The 22,051-nt window shown below is 44.4% G+C and overlaps 1 protein-coding gene across 1 annotated transcript in view; it reads left to right on the top strand.

Annotated features, from left to right (window-relative positions):
• sema7a (semaphorin 7A (JohnMiltonHagen blood group)) overlaps window positions 1–22,051 on the top strand; it is a 53,219-nt gene that overhangs the window by 4,965 nt on the left and 26,203 nt on the right. Inside the window, exons 2-7 of the mRNA XM_084186004.1 lie at window positions 1,729–1,868; window positions 4,022–4,063; window positions 6,402–6,497; window positions 8,016–8,118; window positions 9,669–9,779; window positions 11,591–11,733. Coding sequence (XP_084042130.1) covers window positions 1,729–1,868; window positions 4,022–4,063; window positions 6,402–6,497; window positions 8,016–8,118; window positions 9,669–9,779; window positions 11,591–11,733 — 635 coding nt within the window. The remainder of the gene's footprint in view (window positions 1–1,728; window positions 1,869–4,021; window positions 4,064–6,401; window positions 6,498–8,015; window positions 8,119–9,668; window positions 9,780–11,590; window positions 11,734–22,051) is intronic.

Consider the following 22,051-nt stretch of genomic DNA (forward strand, 5'->3'; position numbering starts at 1 on the left):
GGCTACAGGATGATGACAGAGGACATAGACTACAGGATGATGACAGAGGACATAGACTACTGTATGATGACAGAGGGCATAGACTACAGGATGATGACAGAGGGCATAGGCTACAGGATGATGACAGAGGACATAGACTACAGGATGATGACAGAGGACATAGGCTACAGGATGATGACAGAGGACATAGACTACTGTATGATGACAGAGGGCATAGACTACAGGATGATGACAGAGTACATAGGCTACAGGATGATGACAGACTACAGTATGAAGACAGAGGACATAGGCTACAGGATGATGACAGAGGACATAGGCTACAGGATGATGACAGAGGACATAGACTACTGTATGATGACAGAGGGCATAGACTACAGGATGATGACAGAGGGCATAGGCTACTGTATGATGACAGACTACAGTATGAAGACAGAGGACATAGGCTACAGGATGATGACAGAGGACATAGGCTACAGGATGATGACAGAGGACATAGGCTACAGGATGATGACAGAGGACATAGACTACTGTATGATGACAGAGGGCATAGACTACAGGATGATGACAGAGGGCATAGGCTACAGGATGATGACAGAGGACATAGACTACAGGATGATGACAGAGGACATAGACTACTGTATGATGACAGAGGACATAGACTACTGTATGATGACAGAGGACATAGACTACAGGATGATGACAGAGGACATAGACTACTGTATGATGACAGAGGACATAGGCTACAGGATGATGACAGAGGGCATAGGCTACAGGATGATGACAGAGGACATAGGCTACAGGATGATGACAGAGGACATAGGCTACAGGATGATGACAGAGGACATAGACTACTGTATGATGACAGAGGGCATAGGCTACAGGATGATGACAGAGGACATAGGCTACAGGATGATGACAGAGGACATAGGTTACAGGATGGCACTGCATGCAATTGCGAGCTCTATGTGGAAATGTATAAAACAACTATATGTTAACAGGCTACAGAATGATAAAGCCCAGGGCTGCTTCATCCTGCTGGGTGACATGAAATTACAAGAACTCCACATGATGACTTTAACCGTTTTAATTGAAAGAATTAGCCTAACCCTAAATGGAAATAATTAGCCTGACCCTAAATGGAAATAATTAGCCTAACCCTAAATGGAAATCATTAGCCTTACCCTAAATGGAAATAATTAGCCTGACCCTAAATGGAAATAATTAGCCTAACCCTAAATTGAAATAATTAGCCTAACCCTAAATGGAAATAATTAGCCTAACCCTAAATGGAAATAATTAGCCTTACCCTAAATGGAAATAATTAGCCTAACCCTAAATGGAAAGAAATTACTGCATAAAGTCTGCATGATGACTTCAATAGTATGTGCATGAAATGAATAACATGCTACTTGACACTAGAATGACACTAGAATGACACTCATGATGACTTCCATCATCTGTGTGAGAAATGAATAGTGCCACACTGACTTAGAAACAGATTGCAGTTGTCTGTGGAATGCTCAACCTACGGCCGTCTACTGTATAATCACAAATATTATCAAAGAAGTTCTGTTCTTTTCTTCATTCTTGCTTTGTCCCCATTTGCTTTCTGTAGCCTTGTACTGTACCCAGAGAAATAGCATTAGTAATTGTAAATAACAGCTAATGCAGCGCTTTCTTTCTAATGACTGTGACACCATATATCCTCTGTTCTCTTCCTCCCTCCAGACAGGATAGATAACAGGCTGGAGTATAATGTTCATCAGAACCACACAGTCTTCTTCCACCCAGAAGACAGTGATGAGCTCTACGTTGGAGGGACAGACTTTGTCTTTCAGATTGATGTGGAGTGCAGTCGAATCATAGAGGTTGGTATTCGCAGTCACTGTTCCCTTTCCTTCCTTCCTAAGATCACAATGATCTGTTTTGATCATAGACAAATAGAAAATCCCATTTCACTAGTTATTTTGCTTCTTGTGATGATCATTTTCTATGCAGTGCCCTTGTAATGATTATTCGTATCATACAGTATGTTGAATGCCATATTCCCCTTTCTAGAAAATGTTACTTGTTTGTTGGGTTAGTCTCACAGGGCTATTTTGTAACACATTTGTAACTGTTTGTAACAAATGACTGTCTGGCCCTTTGAGATATATATTAGGCATTGTGTTTGCTACAAAGGCCAGACATTAAAGTATAACGCCAATGCCAGCGCAGGCTACATATCCAGTTAGACATCTCAAAGCTATCAGCCAAATTGCGTTGGCATTTGGACAATAGGAATGTCAGCCTCACTGTCAGCACCTGCTGATTTAACGATTCCGTGGAGAAAAGACAGAACAGTCAACTCAACATGTTGACGATGTCCAGACTGGAACAAGCTAATTTATGCTATTAAACAGAACGCTGTCAGGATACGCCTATCATCCAATAGAAACAGTAGTTCGGATAGGTAGGTTTCAGTTTCAATCAAATTTCACTCGTGTGTTTTATAAAGCCCTTTTTACATCAGCAGTTGTCACAAAGTGCTTTACAGAAACCCACACTACAACCCCAGAGAGCAAGCAATGCAGAAACCCACACTACAACCACAGAGAGCAAGCAATGCAGAAACCCACACTACAACCCCAGAGAGCAAGCAATGCAGAAACCCACACTACAACCCCAGAGGGCAAGCAATGCAGAAACCCACACTACAACCCCAGAGAGCAAGCAATGCAGAAACCCACACTACAACCCCAGAGGGCAAGCAATGCAGAAACCCACACTACAACCCCAGAGGGCAAGCAATGCAGAAACCCACACTACAACCCCAAAGAGCAAGCAATGCAGAAACCCACACTACAACCCCAAAGAGCAAGCAATGCAGAAACCCACACTACAACCCCAGAGAGCAAGCAATGCAGAAACCCACACTACAACCCCAGAGGGCAAGCAATGCAGAAACCCACACTACAACCCCAGAGGGCAAGCAATGCAGAAACCCACACTACAACCCCAGAGAGCAAGCAATGCAGAAACCCACACTACAACCCCAAAGAGCAAGCAATGCAGAAACCCACACTACAACCCCAGAGAGCAAGCAATGCAGAAACCCACACTACAACCCCAGAGAGCAAGCAATGCAGAAACCCACACTACAACCCCAGAGAGCAAGCAATGCAGAAACCCACACTACAACCCCAGAGAGCAAGCAATGCAGAAACCCACACTACAACCCCAGAGAGCAAGCAATGCAGAAACCCACACTACAACCCCAGAGAGCAAGCAATGCAGAAACCCACACTACAACCCCAGAGAGCAAGCAATGCAGAAACCCACACTACAACCCCAGAGAGCAAGCAATGCAGAAACCCACACTACAACCCCAAAGAGCAAGCAATGCAGAAACCCACACTACAACCCCAGAGAGCAAGCAATGCAGAAACCCACACTACAACCCCAGAGAGCAAGCAATGCAGAAACCCACACTACAACCCCAGAGAGCAAGCAATGCAGAAACCCACACTACAACCCCAGAGAGCAAGCAATGCAGAAACCCACACTACAACCCCAGAGAGCAAGCAATGCAGAAACCCACACTACAACCCCAGAGAGCAAGCAATGCAGAAACCCACACTACAACCCCAGAGAGCAAGCAATGCAGAAACCCACACTACAACCCCAGAGAGCAAGCAATGCAGAGGAAGAAGCACATTTAGTTATATTAACAATGGTATGAGGAATGTTTCCATTCAAGCTGAAAATACTGTGTGTTTGGTGGTATTTAGGGGATAAATGCTGCTATGTCAAATATTTACGCTGGTGCCCGAGTTAGTTCTTAGAATCTGGATACTGATATGAAAGCCATGCGTTCATCTTGAGTTAAGCAATAACCTGGACGATGGAAAAATATATGTTGGTTTGCAGTGTGGAAACCTCCTGATTCAGCCAAGGCCGTATACAGCTCCGAGGCAGGGAAGGTAAAACTGGGGAATGTTGTTGACTGACTGTTTTCTCCATCGTGTATTTTCTCCTGCAGTTGTTCCCACTCAGCACGACAGGTGGACAGACGTGTGGAGAGGTGAGTGAGTCCGTATGCAGCGCCTTCAGAAAGTATTCACACCTCTTGACTTATTCCACATTTTGATTGTTACAGCCTGAATTCAAAATGGATGAACTATAAAAATGTTCTCACCCATAAACACACAATACCCCATAATGACAAAGTCAAAACATGTTTTTAGAAATTTTTGCAAAGTTATTGAAAATGAAATACAGAAATATCTCATTTTCATAAGTATTCACACCCCTGAGTCAATACTTTGGAGAAGCACCTTTGGCAGCGATTACAGCTGTGAGTCTTTTTGGGTAAGTCTCTAAGAGCTTTGCACACCTGGATTGTTCAATATTTCCCATTTATTCTTATCAAAATTCTTCAACCTCTGTCAAATTGGTTGTTGATCATTGCTAGACAACCATTTTCAGGTCTTGCCATAGATTTTAAAGTAGATTTAAGTCAAAACTGTAACTCGGCCACTCAGGAACATTCAATGTCGTCTTGGTAAGCAACTCCAGTGTAGATTTGGCCTTGTGTTTTAGGTTATTGTCCTGCTGAAAGGTGAATTCATCTCCCAGTGTCTGGTGGAAAGCAGACTGAACCAGGTTTTCCTCTAGGATGTTGCCTGTGCTTAGCTCCATTCCGTTAATTTTTTTATCCTGAAAAACTCCCCAGTTTTTAACGATTACAAGCATACCCATAACATGATGCAGCCACCACCATGCTTGAAAATATGGAGAGAGAGGTACTCAGTAATGTGTTGTATGGATTTGCCCCAAACATAACACTTTGTATTTGGGACCAAAAAGTGAATTGCTTTGCCAAATTTTTTTGCAGTATAACTTTAGTGCCTTGTTGCAAACCGGATGCATGTTTTGGAATATTTTTCTGTATAAACTGACAGGTTATAATCAACAATATAAATGGTATATAAAACTGTATTAACTGACAGGTTATAATCAACAATTTTAAATTGTATATAAAACAATACTAACTGACAGGTTTATATTGAAAGTTGACAACACCCTGATTCATATTAGCGTCTACTAGGAATATTTAGAGACTTCCTCAGTGCCAGCGGATCAGCGCTAAGCATAGCAGATACACACAACTCATTTTAATCAGACTGAGAATAGATATGGTTCCGTTTCCCCCGGCTGTCTGAATAATATTCAACCTTTTGATTTAATTTACCCTTCAACCTTACTAAGCCCTGTACCTGAGTGCAAAGTGTGACGGTGCAATGCACCTGACTTTTGTGTATTTCATATGCTAATGTTTCAATTGTATCTGTCCTTACTAATATGATTGATTGATTGATTTTATTATAATGTCATGCATCTTCATGATGCCCAGCCCACATGGGCTTATAAGACACTATATGATTAGTAATCAAATAAAATGATCATACTTAAATATTCACCTACCTACCTACCTAGCTACCCACCTACATACCACGAACATAGACATTTGCATTTCTACTGAAATTAAAACAATTGAAACACAAAAACCAAAACCTTTCAGTTATACAACTTATATAGTCGCGTATTCTATGGAAATAACATGTGCAACCAGGACATTCAAGTCTTTCTCCATCACTACTCCAGAACAGTTCTGGTTTCTGTTTCTCCATCACTACTCCAGAACAGTTCTGGTTTCTGGTTCGCCATCATTACTCCAGAACAGTTCTGGTTTCTGGTTCTCCATCACTACTCCAGAACAGTTCTGGTTTCTGGTTCTGCATCACTACTCCAGAACAGTTCTGGTGTCTGTTGTTGCATTTTTTCAAACAAGGTTTCTCTTCAATCATCATATAGACGACAGTAAAGTTCATTCTCTATGTCCCCTAAATAAAAAGTGAACTTCATTCATTCTCTGCTGAATTTGATAAACAACTAAATAGACAGCTGGCTTACTGCATGTGCTGAACTCCTGTAACTACTGGGGGGGCAGGTAGCTTAGTGGTTAAGAGCGTTGTGCCAGTAACCGAAAGGTCGCTGGTTCTAATCCCAGAGCCGACTAGGAGCAAGGCACTTAACCCTAATTGCTCCTGTAAGTCGCTCTGGATAAGAGCGTCTGCTAAATGACTAAAATGTAACTACTGGCAGCAAGCCAGCTGTCTATGTTGTTGTTAATCAGCTTCAGCTCATGCAGCAAGCCAGCCGTCTCTTTCTGGTCCATCCCACTGGTGTTGGTAACGATGTTGACCTTCAACTGTTGCTTTAGTTGTAGAGGTTTTTTTTGTAGTGATGTACTGTAATTACAAACTTTGTTTTGTTCAATGTTTGACACGATACTCAACCCACGCTTTTCTAATTGATTAGCTGATGGGAGTGACGTTCTGATTCTAACCCCTTCCCAGGGTCCGTGTGAGAATGTCATCACTGTTATCCAGAAGTTTCAGGACAGTCTGTTTGTCTGTGGGACCAATGGGAACAAGCCTCAGTGCTGGAAGCTGGTGAGGATTGGTTGATTATTTCCTGCTTTATTAGACAGCTGTAGAACCAGAGGAAGGTTGGAGACGGGGATTGAACCCTGGTCTCCTGTGGGGAGGCAAATACAGCATGTGCTGACAGCCGAGGGTGTTAAGGAATGTGGCAAAGCTGCCCACCCAGCGTGGCTTTCTCACTATAGTTCATAGCTAGTCCACCCAGCGTGGCTTTCTCACTATAGTTCATAGGGAGTCCACCCAGCGTGGCTTTCTCACTATAGTTCATAGGTAGTCCACCCAGCGTGGCTTTCTCACTATAGTTCATAGCTAGTCCACCCAGCGTGGCTTTCTCACTATAGTTCATAGGGAGTCCACCCAGCGTGGCTTTCTCACTATAGTTCATAGGTAGTCCACCCAGCGTGGCTTTCTAACTATAGTTCATAGCTAGTCCACCCAGCGTGGCTTTCTCACTATAGTTCATAGCTAGTCCACCCAGCGTGGCTTTCTAACTATAGTTCATAGCTAGTCCACCCAGCGTGGCTTTCTCACTATAGTTCATAGGGAGTCCACCCAGCGTGGCTTTCTCACTATAGTTCATAGCTAGTCCACCCAGCGTGGCTTTCTCACTATAGTTCATAGGGAGTCCACCCAGCGTGGCTTTCTCACTATAGTTCATAGGGAGTCCACCCAGCGTGGCTTTCTCACTATAGTTCATAGCTAGTCCACCCAGCGTGGCTTTCTCACTATAGTTCATAGCTAGTCCACCCAGCGTGGCTTTCTCACTATAGTTCATAGGGAGTCCACCCAGCGTGGCTTTCTAACTATAGTTCATAGCTAGTCCACCCAGCGTGGCTTTCTCACTATAGTTCATAGCTAGTCCACCCAGAGTGGCTTTCTAACTATAGTTCAATTGTGAAACTATGATGATGTATTGTTATGTAAAAGTATGTTTTCTTTTCCACTATCTAATATGTTTTCATATGCTACGTCATTCGAAATCTTCTATCACATATGTTTTCATGGAATGTGTCCCAAATGTCCCCCTATTGGCTATGGGCCCTGGTCCAAAGTGGTGCACTACATAGGGAATAGGGTGCCATTTGGCTAAGGGTCCTGGTCAAAAGTGGTGCACTACATAGGGAATAGGGTTCCATTTGGCTAAGGGTCCTGGTCAAAAGTGGTGCACTACATAGGGAATAGGGTGCCATTTGGCTATGGGCCCTGGTCTAAAGTGGTGCTCTACATAGGGAATAGGGTGCCATTTGGCTATGGGCCCTGGTCTAAAGTAGTGCACTAGATAGGGAATAGGGTGCCATTTGGCTATGGGCTCTGGTCTAAAGTGGTGCACTACATAGGGAATAGGGTGCCATTTGGCTATGGGCCCTGGTCTAAAGTAGTGCACTACATAGGGAATAGGGTGCCATTTGGCTATGGGCCCTGGTCAAAAGTGGTGCACTACATAGGGAATAGGGTGCCATTTGGGAGTCAACCATTGTGATCTTTTGGTTCCTGTTTTGATGAGTGTTTCCTGTGTTTATGCCACAGTATTCTCAGATGCCCAATCACACACATGAGATAGTTGAGAGTTACGAAGGCACTGGACTGTCTCCTTACGTCTACTCCCAGAACGCACTTTCCCTCACTGTAGGTATGTTGAACACAGAGCTGTGGACTGTGGTCTTCACTAGAAGACTAATGTAACATTCAGTTGTTCAGTGGCAGAGATACACTATGTAAACAAAAGTATGTGGACACCTCTTCAAATTAGTGAATTCAGCTATTTCAGCCACACCTGTTGCTGACAGGTGTATAAAATCGAGCACACAGCCATGCAATCTCCATAGACAAACATTGGCAGTAGAATGGCCTTACTGAAGAGCTCAGTGACATTCAACGTGGCACCGTCATAGAATTGCCACCTTTCCAACAAGTCAGTTCGTCAAATGTCTGCCCTGCTAGAGCTGCCCTGGTCAACTGTAAGTGCTGTTATTGTGAAGTGGAAACATCTAGGAGCAACAACGGCTCAGCTGTGAAGTGGTAGGCCACACAAGCACACAGAACGGGACCACCGAGTACTGAAGCGCGTAGTGCGTAAAAATCGTCTGTCCTCGGTTACAACACTCACTATCGAGTTCCAAACTGCCTCTGTAAGCAACGTCAGCACAATAACTGTTCTTCGGGGGCTTCATGAAATGGGTTTCCATGAGCAACCACACACAAGCCTAAGATTACCATGCACAATGCCAAGCGTTGGCTGGAGTGGTGTAAAGCTTGCGGCCATTGGACTCTGGAGCAGTGGAAACGTGTTCTCTGGAGTGATGAATCATGCTTCACCATCTGGCAGTCTGACGGACTAATCTGGGTTTGGCGGATGCCAGGAGAACGCTACCTGCCCCAACTCATAGTGCCAACTGTAAAGTTTGGCGGAGGAGGAATAATGGTCTGGGACTGTTTTTCATGGCTCAGGCTAGACACCTTAGTTCCAGTGAAGGGAAATCTTAACGCTACAGCATACAATGACATTCAAGATGATTCTGTCCTTCCAACATTGTGGCAACAGTTTGGGAAGGCCCTTTCCTGTTTCAGCATGGCAATGCCCCCCGTGCACAAAGCGAGGTCCATACAGAAATGGTTTGTCGAGATCGGTGTGGAAGAACTTGACTGACCTGGACAGAGCCCTGACCTCAATCCCATCGAACGCCTTTGGGATGAATTGGAACGCCGACTGCGAGCCAAGCCTAATCGCCCAACATCAGTGCCCAACCTCACTAATGCTCTTGTGGCTGAATGGAAGCAAGTCCCCGCAGCAATGTTCCAACATCTAGTGGAAAGCCTTCCCAGAAGAGTGGAGGCTGTTATAGCAGCAAAGGGGGGACCAACTCCATATTAATGCCCAGGATTTTGGAATGAGATGTTTGACGAGCAGGTGTCCACATACTTCTGGTCATGTAGTGTATAACTACCCAATCAGATCCCTTGGCGTAGAATACATATGTTTTCACTAAAATGCAATGAATTATTGAATGCCTGTTTGTTTGTTTGTGTGTGTGTGACTTGAGATCTTCATACTATATAACCACCTAATAAATTCCAGTAGAAATACCTTATAAAATGTGTTTTTTTTTTTTACTAGAATGCAATGCGTGATTGAATATGTTTGCTTCCTGGTTGTAAGGGGGGTCTGTGGTGTTGTTTTAGAGGGGGATCTATATGCTGCTGCTCCCTTATACAGCGATGGGAGCTCACTACAGTTCAGAAGGAAAGCTGGCAGCAGAACCAATGTATGGATGTACAACAAATGGGTGACCGGTACGTTAACAGATATATATATATATATATGCCATTTAGCAGACACTTTTATCCAAAGCGACTTACAGTCATGTGTGCATATTTTATATATATATAAATGTGATAATGTATACATTTGATAAGGTGTTAATGTGGTGATGTATTCATAGATAATGTATTAATGTGATGATGTGTTAATAGATAATGTATTAATGTATATAGAATAGAACACAAAATACTTTAAACAGTCAGAAATGACTCCCAAACCAGAGTTGGTAGATTAAGTTGAAGTGGGTCGATGTTGCTCTTAGCCTACATATCCTCGAACACTATGGCCCATTTCCCCCAGACAGATAAGGAGATTTCCCATTTAAAGTGCTTCTAAGTCAACGGCTATATGCTTAATCTGTGTTTGAGAAACAGCTCTTCAGACTCTCAGTGCTTTATCAGCCTGAAGCAAACTATCCCTGACATGACATTTAGTTTACACTCTCGGTGCGTCCCAAATCAAATCAAATCAATTGTATTTATAAAGCCGTTTTTAACATCAGCAGATGTCACAAAGTGCTTATACAGAAACCCAGTCTAAAACCCCAGACAGCAAGCAATGCAGATGTAGAAGCACGGTGGCTAGGAAAAACTCCCTAGAAAGGCAGAAACCTAGGAAGAAACCTAGAGAGGAACCAGGCTCTGAGGGGTGGCCAGTCCTCTTCTGGCTGTACTGGGTAGAGAGGAATCAGGCTCTGAGGGGAGGCCAGTCCCCTTCTGGCTGTACTGGGTAGAGAGGAACCAGGCTCTGAGGGGTGACCAGTCCTCTACTGGCTGTACTGGGTAGACCAGAGGAACCAGGCTCTGAGGGGTGGCCAGTCCTCTACTGGCTGTACTGGGTAGACCAGAGGAACCAGGCTCTGAGGGGTGACCAGTCCTCTGCTGGCTGTACTGGGTAGAGAGGAACCAGGCTCTGAGGGGTGGCCAGTCCTCTACTGGCTGTACTGGGTAGAGAGGAACCAGGCTCTGAGGGGTGGCCAGTCCTCTACTGGCTGTACTGGGTAGAGAGGAACCAGGCTCTGAGGGGTGGCCAGTCCTCTTCTGGCTGTACTGGGTAGAGAGGAACCAGGCTCTGAGGGGTGGCCAGTCCTCTACTGGCTGTACTGGGTAGAGAGGAACCAGGCTCTGAGGGGTGGCCAGTCCTCTACTGGCTGTGCCGGGTGGAGATTATAACAGTACATGGCCATTAAGGCCAGATTGTTCTTCAAGATGTTCAAACGTTCCATAGATGACCAGCAGGGTCCAATAATAATCCCAGTGGTTGTAGAGGGTGGAACAGGTCAGTACATCAGGAGTAAATGTCAGTTGGCTTTTCATAGCCGAGCATTCAGAGGTGGAGACAGCAGCATAGCCACAGAATAGCCACAGTGCAGCTTAATTAGTGAAATCCTTTTCTTTCCGTCTCCTCTTCGGCGGGTCAGCATATCTGCCAGACCAAGGCTACTAGCTACGTCATGATTTAAGGTGGCAGACTTGGCTCTGTGGCTGTTAATCATGGATTAGTTTGGATGGAACTCTCTCTCTCAGGGTTCATCAGTGTTAGTACTTTCTGTTGATGCACTGAAACACCCATGTGTTCTGTTGTTTTCTTTCTGATACGTTCTTCAGAGTATGCCGTGATGAGATGCGACGTGTTTGTTTCTGATTACCTTTTGTGGGCAGAAATTATTGTGTAATCGTAGGCTAGGTAGTGGAACATTATAAATGATAATTGGAAACAAATGTATTGAGTGTTTATAGAGGAATTGGTTGATTTGATTGATTGATATTCAATGTCCTCCCAGAGCCCACGTTCATCTCCGCCTGCTGGGTGAGACGCAGGGAGGAGCCAGCCAATGAGAAGATATATATCTTCTTCAGGGAGAAGAACTCTGACAGCAGCCCGGAGGCTGATCCCTGGATCTCTAGGGTAGCACAAGTCTGTAAGGTAAGATGGTGGGACGGAGACAGTCTGTTAGATGGTGGGATAGAGACAGTCTGTTAGAGACAGTCTGTTAGAGACAGTCTGTTAGATGGTGGGATGGAGACAGTCTGTTAGAGACAGTCTGTTAGATGGTGGGATAGAGACAGTCTGTTAGATGGTGGGACGGAGACAGTCTGTTAGATGGTGGGATAGAGACAGTCTGTTAGAGACAGTCTGTTAGAGACAGTCTGTTAGAGACAGTCTGTTAGATGGTGGGATGGAGACAGTCTGTTAGAGACAGTCTGTTAGATGGTGGGATAGAGACAGTCTGTTAGATGGTGGGACGGAGACAGTCTGTTAGATGGTGGGATAGAGACAGTCTGTTAGATGGTGGGATAGAGACAGTCTGTTAGATGGTGGGATAGAGACAGTCTGTCAGATGGTGGGATAGAGACAGTCTGTTAGATGGTGGGATGGAGACAGTCTGTCAGATGGTGGGATAGAGACAGTCTGTTAGATGGTGGGATGGAGACAGTCTGTTAGATGGTGGGATAGAGACAGTCTGTTAGATGGTGGGATAGAGACAGTATGTTAGAGACAGTCTGTTAGATGGTGGGATAGAGACAGTCTGTTAGATGGTGGGATGGAGACAGTCTGTTAGATGGTGGGATGGAGACAGTCTGTTAGATGGTGGGATGGAGACAGTCTGTTAGATGGTGGGATAGAGACAGTCTGTTAGATGGTGGGATAGAGACAGTCTGTCAGATGGTGGGATAGAGACAGTCTGTTAGATGGTGGGATGGAGACAGTCTGTTAGATAGTGGGATAGAGAGTCTGTTAGAGACAGTCTGTTAGATGGTGGGATGGAGACAGTCTGTTATATGGTGGAATAGAGACAGTCTGTTAGATGGTGGGATGGAGACAGTCTGTTAGATGGTGGGATGGAGACAGTCTGTTAGATGGTGGGATAGAGACAGTCTGTTAGATGGTGGGATGGAGACAGTCTGTTAGATGGTGGGATAGAGACAGTCTGTTAGAGACAGTCTGTTAGAGACAGTCTGTTAGAGACAGTCTGTTAGAGACAGTCTGTTAGATGGTGGGATGGAGACAGTCTGTTAGAGACAGTCTGTTAGATGGTGGGATAGAGACAGTCTGTTAGATGGTGGGACGGAGACAGTCTGTTAGATGGTGGGATAGAGACAGTCTGTTAGAGACAGTCTGTTAGATGGTGGGATAGAGACAGTCTGTTAGATGGTGGGATAGAGACAGTCTGTCAGATGGTGGGATAGAGACAGTCTGTTAGATGGTGGGATGGAGACAGTCTGTCAGATGGTGGGATAGAGACAGTCTGTTAGATGGTGGGATGGAGACAGTCTGTTAGATGGTGGGATAGAGACAGTCTGTTAGATGGTGGGATAGAGACAGTATGTTAGAGACAGTCTGTTAGATGGTGGGATATAGACAGTCTGTTAGATGGTGGGATGGAGACAGTCTGTTAGATGGTGGGATGGAGACAGTCTGTTAGATGGTGGGATGGAGACAGTCTGTTAGATGGTGGGATAGAGACAGTCTGTTAGATGGTGGGATAGAGACAGTCTGTCAGATGGTGGGATAGAGACAGTCTGTTAGATGGTGGGATGGAGACAGTCTGTTAGATGGTGGGATAGAGAGTCTGTTAGAGACAGTCTGTTAGATGGTGGGATGGAGACAGTCTGTTATATGGTGGAATAGAGACAGTCTGTTAGATGGTGGGATAGAGACAGTCTGTTAGATGGTGGGATAGAGACAGTCTGTTAGATGGTGGGATAGAGACAGTCTGTTAGATGGTGGGATAGAGACAGTCTGTTAGATAGTGGGATAGAGACAGTCTGTTAGATGGTGGGATAGAGACAGTCTGTCAGATGGTGGGATAGAGACAGTCTGTTAGATGGTGGGATAGAGACAGTCTGTTAGATAGTGGGATAGAGACAGTCTGTTAGAAACAGTCTGTTAGATTGTGGGATAGAGACAGTCTGTTAGATGGTGGGATAGAGACAGTCTGTTAGATGGTGGGATAGAGACAGTCTGTTAGATGGTGGGATAGAGACAGTCTGTTAGATGGTGGGATAGAGACAGTCTGTTAGAGACAGTCTGTTAGATGGTGGGATAGAGACAGTCTGTTAGATGGTGGGATAGAGACAGTCTGTTAGATGGTGGGATAGAGACAGTATGTTAGAGACAGTCTGTTAGATGGTGGGATAGAGACAGTCTGTTAGAGACAGTCTGTTAGATGGTGGGATAGAGACAGTCTGTTAGATGGTGGGATAGAGACAGTCTGTTAGATGGTGGGATGGAGACAGTCTGTTAGATGGTGGGATAGAGAGTCTGTTAGAGACAGTCTGTTAGATGGTGGGATAGAGACAGTCTGTTAGAGACAGTCTGTTAGATGGTGGGATAGAGACAGTCTGTTAGATGGTGGGATGGAGACAGTCTGTTAGATGGTGGGATAGAGAGTCTGTTAGAGACAGTCTGTTAGATGGTGGGATAGAGACAGTCTGTTAGATGGTGGGATAGAGACAGTCTGTTAGATAGTGGGATGGAGACAGTCTGTTAGATGGTGGGATAGAGACAGTCTGTCAGATGGTGGGATAGAGACAGTCTGTTAGATGGTGGGATAGAGACAGTCTGTTAGATAGTGGGATAGAGACAGTCTGTTAGAAACAGTCTGTTAGATTGTGGGATAGAGACAGTCTGTTAGATGGTGGGATAGAGACAGTCTGTTAGATGGTGGGATAGAGACAGTCTGTTAGAGACAGTCTGTTAGATTGTGGGATAGAGACAGTCTGTTAGATGGTGGGATAGAGACAGTCTGTTAGATGGTGGGATAGAGACAGTCTGTTAGATGGTGGGATAGAGACAGTCTGTTAGATAGTGGGATAGAGACAGTCTGTTAGAAACAGTCTGTTAGATTGTGGGATAGAGACAGTCTGTTAGATGGTGGGATAGAGACAGTCTGTTAGATGGTGGGATAGAGACAGTCTGTTAGAGACAGTCTGTTAGATGGTGGGATAGAGACAGTCTGTTAGAGACAGTCTGTTAGATGGTGGGATAGAGACAGTCTGTTAGATGGTGGGATAGAGACAGTCTGTTAGATGGTGGGATGGAGACAGTCTGTTAGATGGTGGGATAGAGACAGTCTGTTAGATGGTGGGACAGAGACAGTCTGTTAGATGGTGGGATGGAGACAGTCTGTTAGATGGTGGGATAGAGACAGTCTGTTAGATGGTGGGATGGAGACAGTCTGTTAGATGGTGGGATGGAGACAGTCTGTTAGATGGTGGGATGGAGACAGTCTGTTAGATGGTGGGATAGAGACAGTATGTTAGATGGTGGGATAGAGACAGTCTGTTAGATAGTGGGATAGAGACAGTCTGTTAGAGACAGTCTGTTAGATTGTGGGATAGAGACAGTCTGTTAGATGGTGGGATAGAGACAGTCTGTTAGATGGTGGGATAGAGACAGTCTGTTAGATGGTGGGATAGAGACAGTCTGTTAGATGGTGGGATAGAGACAGTCTGTTAGATGGTGGGATAGAGACAGTCTGTTAGATGGTGGGATAGAGACAGTCTGTTAGATGGTGGGATAGAGACAGTCTGTTAGATGGTGGGATGGAGACAGTCTGTTAGAGACAGTCTGTTAGATGGTGGGATAGAGACAGTCTGTTAGATGGTGGGATAGAGACAGTCTGTTAGAGACAGTCTGTTAGAGACAGTCTGTTAGATGGTGGGATGGAGACAGTCTGTTAGAGACAGTCTGTTAGATGGTGGGATGGAGACAGTCTGTTAGATGGTGGGATGGAGACAGTCTGTTAGATGGTGGGATAGAGACAGTCTGTTAGATGGTGGGATAGAGACAGTCTGTTAGATGGTGGGATAGAGACAGTCTGTTAGAAACAGTCTGTTAGATGGTGGGATGGAGACAGTCTGTTAGATGGTGGGATAGAGACAGTATGTTAGATGGTGGGATAGAGACAGTCTGTTAGATAGTGGGATAGAGACAGTCTGTTAGAGACAGTCTGTTAGATGGTGGGATAGAGACAGTCTGTTAGATGGTGGGATAGAGACAGTCTGTTAGATGGTGGGATAGAGACAGTCTGTTAGATGGTGGGATAGAGACAGTCTGTTAGATGGTGGGATAGAGACAGTCTGTTAGATGGTGGGATAGAGACAGTCTGTTAGATGGTGGGATAGAGACAGTCTGTTAGATGGTGGGATGGAGACAGTCTGTTAGAGACAGTCTGTTAGATGGTGGGATAGAGACAGTCTGTTAGATGGTGGGATAGAGACAGTCTGTTAGAGACAGTCTGTTAGAGACAGTCTGTTAGATGGTGGGATGGAAACAGTCTGTTAGAGACAGTCTGTTAGATGGTGGGATGGAGACAGTCTGTTAGATGGTGGGATGGAGACAGTCTGTTAGATGGTGGGATAGAGACAGTCTGTTAGATGGTGGGATAGAGACAGTCTGTTAGATGGTGGGATAGAGACAGTCTGTTAGATGGTGGGATAGAGACAGTCTGTTAGATGGTGGGATAGAGACAGTCTGTTAGATGGTGGGATAGAGACAGTCTGTTACATGGTGGGATAGTGACAGTCTGTTAGAAACAGTCTGTTAGATGGTGGGATGGATAGAGACAGTCTGTTAGAAACAGTCTGTTAGATGGTGGGATGGAGACAGTCTGTTAGATGGTGGGATAGAGACAGTCTGTTAGAGACAGTCTGTTAGATGGTGGGATAGAGACAGTCTGTTAGATGGTGGGATAGAGACAGTCTGTTAGATGGTGGGATAGAGACAGTCTGTTAGATGGTGGGATAGAGACAGTCTGTTAGAGACAGTCTGTTAGATGGTGGGATGGAGACAGTCTGTTAGATGGTGGGATAGAGACAGTCTGTTAGATGGTGGGATAGAGACAGTCTGTTAGAGACAGTCTGTTAGATGGTGGGATAGAGACAGTCTGTTAGATGGTGGGATGGAGACAGTCTGTTAGATGGTGGGATGGATAGAGAGACAGTGGTAGTTGGTAAGGTAAGATGGGGTGACAGGCTAGTGACGGACTGGATGTTAGTTTGTATTTGTATCTATAAAGTATCCCCATTAGCAGCAGCTACTCTTCCTGGGGTCCAGCAAAATTAAGGCAGTTATACATTTTTAAAACATTACAATACATTCATAACAGATTTCACAACATATTAAGTGTGTGCCCTCAGGCCACTACTCCACCACTACCACATATCTACAGTACAAAATCCATGTGTACGTGTGTGTATAGTGCGTATGTTATCGTGTGTGTGTGTGTGCATGTGTCTGTGCCTATGTTTGTGTTGCTTTACAGTCCTGTTCCATAAGGTGTATTTTCATCTGTTTTTTAAATCTAATTTTACTTCTTGCATGAGTTACCTGATGTGGAATAGAGTTCCATGTAGTCATGGCTCTATGTAGTACTGTGCGCCTCCCGTAGTCTGTTCTGGACTAATGGACTGTGAAGAGACCAAGAGTTGACAGCTGTCTCCTCATCAGATAGATGCAAAAATCCTCTCCCCTGCCATGAGACTTGTCTCTGCCCCTGTGTAGTGTATTAAAATTATGTCTTTGTTAAATGTTTTGCATGAAGAAATGGAAGGTTGATTCTGGCTATCCAGAGGGAAGGTTTTAGCGTGACGTCACCTATGACAGACAGGAAGGGGGTGGTAAGATACGGGGATTGACCAGTAGAGGGAGCCAGTCAACTCTTGGGCTATATAAAGGGGGGAGCACTGACGAAGAGTTAGAATGCAGCATGATTTATTTGGGCTCTGATTCTCCGGATATTGTGTCCGTACTTACGCTGGAACCTCGTGGTTTGAATAAAGGCCTTTGAACCCGATCCAACCTAAGCAGACTTCTTGATTGACGACAACACCTTCCAATAACCATACACTACACCTGCTAAGAGATATGTTGCCTTAGAAGGTCAGCTGGTGATAAAACAATGGTGTTCCAGACTGTTCTACATTGTAAATACGGTTCAGTTCACATTACTGACAGAGGAAATTGAAAACCTGAAGGCAAATGAGCTTTTCTACTACGTCGTCAGCAGGACGGTGTTGTATGAGAGTCAAACAGTATCTTTCAGCTGCCAGTCTTCCACACACGGTTCCTCAGTATATGTAATATTTTGGTAATAATCTGAGTGGTGTTTCCTGTCGTTAGTCAACAGGGTGTGTTCATCCTGCAGCATAGCATTCTGGGGGAAGTTGAGGTCAGGTCCAATATTGACTATGCACCCAAGAGGGAAAGAGGTTGGGCCATCCTAGAAATGTTTTAGTGAAATATAATATAATATAATATATACAGTTTAGTAGACACTTTTATCCAAAGCGACTTACAGTCATGCGTGAATACATTTTTACATATGGATGGCCCCGGGAATCGAACCCACTATCCTGGCGTTGCAATGCTCTACCAAGATGCATGACAAGGTTATAAATGCTTTGTGAAGCCTCAATTCAATATGATTTATAAAGCCTTTATTAAGCGGTGCTTATGCCACCCTTTATGAAGCACAGGGTTATGTCATATTTGACATAGTGGGTTATGTCACATTTGACATTGGTGGTTATGTCACACAGTTATGCCACATTTATGAACCATGACATAAAGTTATAGATGATTTGTAACACTTATGTAGTGTTTATGAAGGCTTTATGATCCTGTAATAAATAGAACCAGTGTCAGCAGCAGGTGAAGGAAGTTGAACTGGTGTTGGTTGATGACCTCACTAGGTCAGTTAGTCTGAGAACAATGCCATTGTTTTCTGTTGGATATTTCCGCCATCCAGCTTTTTGTTTCTACCTTTTTTAGATAGCATGTGATTAGTACACAGTCTATTATTCATGAGTTTGGCCATGTGTCTCTGAGACGGGGAAGGAGAGGAGATGGAAAATATTCCCAGGGAGATTGATACTCACAGGAAATGAGAACCGGAGACCTGTCTGATGCTAGGGTTTGGCTTAGTGGTTAGTGTTTGCCTTGCCACTCCTATAGCATGAGTTATCTGAGACCAGGGTAGATTAACACTGTTTTTCCATCCAGCTCAGATGCAGTTCAGTGGTTGTTGATCTAGACCTACCCACTGGGCAAAAAGTGGTTGACTCAACGTTGTTTCATTTCAACCAAAAAATGCAACATGATGACGTTGAATCAATGTGGAAAACTGATTGGAATATCATTTTTGTTGTTGTTGATTTCATGTTGAATTCACGAATGTAAATCAAAACTAGACGTTGAACTGACATCTGTGGGTCCTTTAACACCTCAGATCCCAGATCTGTCTGGGCTTTGTAGCCAACTCCTGTGATCGTTGGTTCCTTTAACACCTCAGATCCCAGATCTGTCTGGGCTTTGTAGCCAACTCCTATGATCGTTGGGTCCTTTAACACCTCAGATCCCAGATCTGTCTGGGCTTTGTAGCCAACTCCTATGATCGTTGTGACGTGATTAGATATAGATTAGCAGTGTTTTCCATTCAGTTCAGACCCAGTTCAGACCCAGTTCAGACCCAGTTCAGACCCAGTTCAGACCCAGTTCGGACCCAGTTCAGCAGTTCAGTGGTTAGTGAACTGCAGTATGTATGACCTACCTATGGTATATTATCCTGGCTTAACACCTCCACTAGTCATGAAAAGATGAGGCCATAGCTACAGTGCACTATATATACAAAAGTATGTGGACACCTCTTCAAATGACAACTTGGATGGAAAATGACTGAGGATAAAAGTGGACGATATTGCCACTCCTATTGGCCATATCTTCAATTTAAGCCTACTAGAAAGTGTGTGCCCTCAGGCCTGGAGGGAAGCAAAAGTCATTCCACTGCCTAAGAATAGTGAAGCCCCTTTTACTGGCTGAAATAGCCGACCAATCAGCCTGTTACCAACCCTCTGTGTTTGACCAGACACAATGCTATTTTACAGTGAACTAATTGACAACAGACTTTCAGCATGATTATAGGGACGGACATTCAACAAGCACAGCACTTACACAAATTACTGTTGATTGGCTGAGAGAAATCGATGATAAAAAGATTGTGGGGGCTGTTTTGTTAGACTTCAGTGCGGCTTTTGACATTATCGATCATAGTCTGCTGCTGGAAAAACCTATGTGTTATGGCTTTACACCCCCTGCTATATTGTGGATAAAGAGTTACCTGTCTAACAGAACACAGAGGGTGTTCTTTAATGGAAGCCTCTCCAACATAATCCAGGTAGAGTCAGGCATTCCCCAGGGCAGCTGTCTAGGCCCCTTACTTTTTTCAATCTTTACTAACGACATGGCACTGGCCTTGTACAGTGCCTTCAGAAAGTATTCAGACCCCTTGACTTTATCCACATTTTGTTACGTTACAGCCTTATTCTGAAATGATTAAATAAATAAAAATCCTCAGCAATCTACACACAATACCGAAAACAGGTTTTGAGAAATTATTTACATAAGTATTCAGGCCCTTTGCAATGAGATTCGAAATTGAGTTCAGGTGCATCCTGTTTCCGTTGATCATCCTTGAGATGTTTCTACAACTTGATTGGAGTCCACCTGTGGTAAATTCAATTGTATGGACATGATTTGGAAAGGCACACAACTGTCTATATAAGGTCCCACAGTTGGCAGGGCATGTCAGAGCAAAACCAAGCCATGTGGTCAAAGGAATTGTCCGTAGAGCTCCGAGACAGGATTGTTTCGAGGCACAGATCTGGGGAAGGGTACCAAAACATTTCTGCAGCATTGAAGGTCCACAAGAACACAGTGGCCTCCATCATTCTTAAATTGAATACGTTTGGAACCACCAAGACTCTTCCTAGAGCTCACCGCCCGACCAAACTGAGGAATCGGGGCGAAGGTCACTCTGATGGTCACTCTCCTCTGTGGAGATGGGAGAACCTTCCAGAAGGACAACCATCTCTGCAGCACTCCACCAATCAGGCCTTTATGGTAGAGTGGCCAGACGGAAGCCACTCTTCAGTAAAAGGCACATGACAGCCCGCTTGGAGTTTGCCAAAAGGCACCTAAAGACTCTCAGACCATGAGAAACAAGGTTTTCTGGTCTGATGAAACCAAGATCGAACTCTTTGGCCTTAATGCCAAGCGTCACGTCTGGATGAAACCTGGCACCATCCCTACGGTGAAGCGTGGTGGTGGCAGAATCATGCTGTGGGGATGTTTTTCAGTGGCAGGGACTGGGACACTAGTCAGGATTGAGGCAAAGATGAACGGAGCAAAGTACAGAGAGATCGTTGATGACAACCTGCTCCATAGTGCTCAGGACCTCAGACTGTGGCGAAGGTTCACCTTCCGACAGGACAATGACCCTAAGCACACAGCCAAGACAACACAGGAGTGGCTTCGGGACAAGTCTCTGAATGTCCTTGAGTGGCTCAGCCAGAGCCCGGACTTGAACCAGATCGAACATCTCTAGAGAGACCTGAAAATAGCTGTGCAGCAACGCTCCCCATCCAACCTGACAGAGCTTGAGAGGATCTGCAGAGAAGAATGGGAGGGTCTGATTACTTATGTAAATGTAATATTTAAGTTTATTTATTTGTAATAAATATGCAAACAACCTGTTTTTGCTTTGTCATTATGGGGTATTGTGTGTAGATTGATGAGAGAAAAAAACAATTTAATCTATTTTAGAATAAGGCTGAAACGTAACAACGTCAGCTACCACAGCGACTGAAATGACTGCAACACTTAACAAAGAGCTGTAGTTAGATTTGGAATGGGTGGCAAGGAATAAGTTAGTCCTAAATATTTCAACAACTAAAAGCATTGTATTTGGGACAAATCATTCACTAAACCCAAAACTCAACTAAATCTTGTCATGAATAATGTGAAAATTGAGCAAGTTGAGGAGACTAAACTGATTGGAGTAACCCTGGATTGTAAACTGCCATGGTCAAAACATATTGATACAACAGTAGCTAAGATGGGGAGAAGTCTGTCCATAATAAAGCGCTGCTCAGCCTTCTTAACAGCACTATCAACAAGGCAGGTCCTACAGGCCCTAGTTTTGTCGCACCTGGACTACTGTTCAGTCGTGTGGTCAGGTGCCACAAAGAGGGACTTAGGAAAATTGCAATTGGCTCAGAACAGGGCAGCACGGCTGGCCCTTGGATGTACACAGAGAGCTAACATTGATAATATGCATGTCAATCTCTCCTGGCTCAAAGTGGAGGAGAGATTGACTTCATCACTACTTGTGTTTATGAGAGGTGTTGACATGTTGAAAACACCGAGCTGTCTGTTTGAACTACTGGCACACAGCTCAGAC

Source organism: Coregonus lavaretus (assembly GCF_964263955.1).
Source record: "Coregonus lavaretus genome assembly, chromosome: 21".
Taxonomy (NCBI): domain Eukaryota; kingdom Metazoa; phylum Chordata; class Actinopteri; order Salmoniformes; family Salmonidae; genus Coregonus; species Coregonus lavaretus.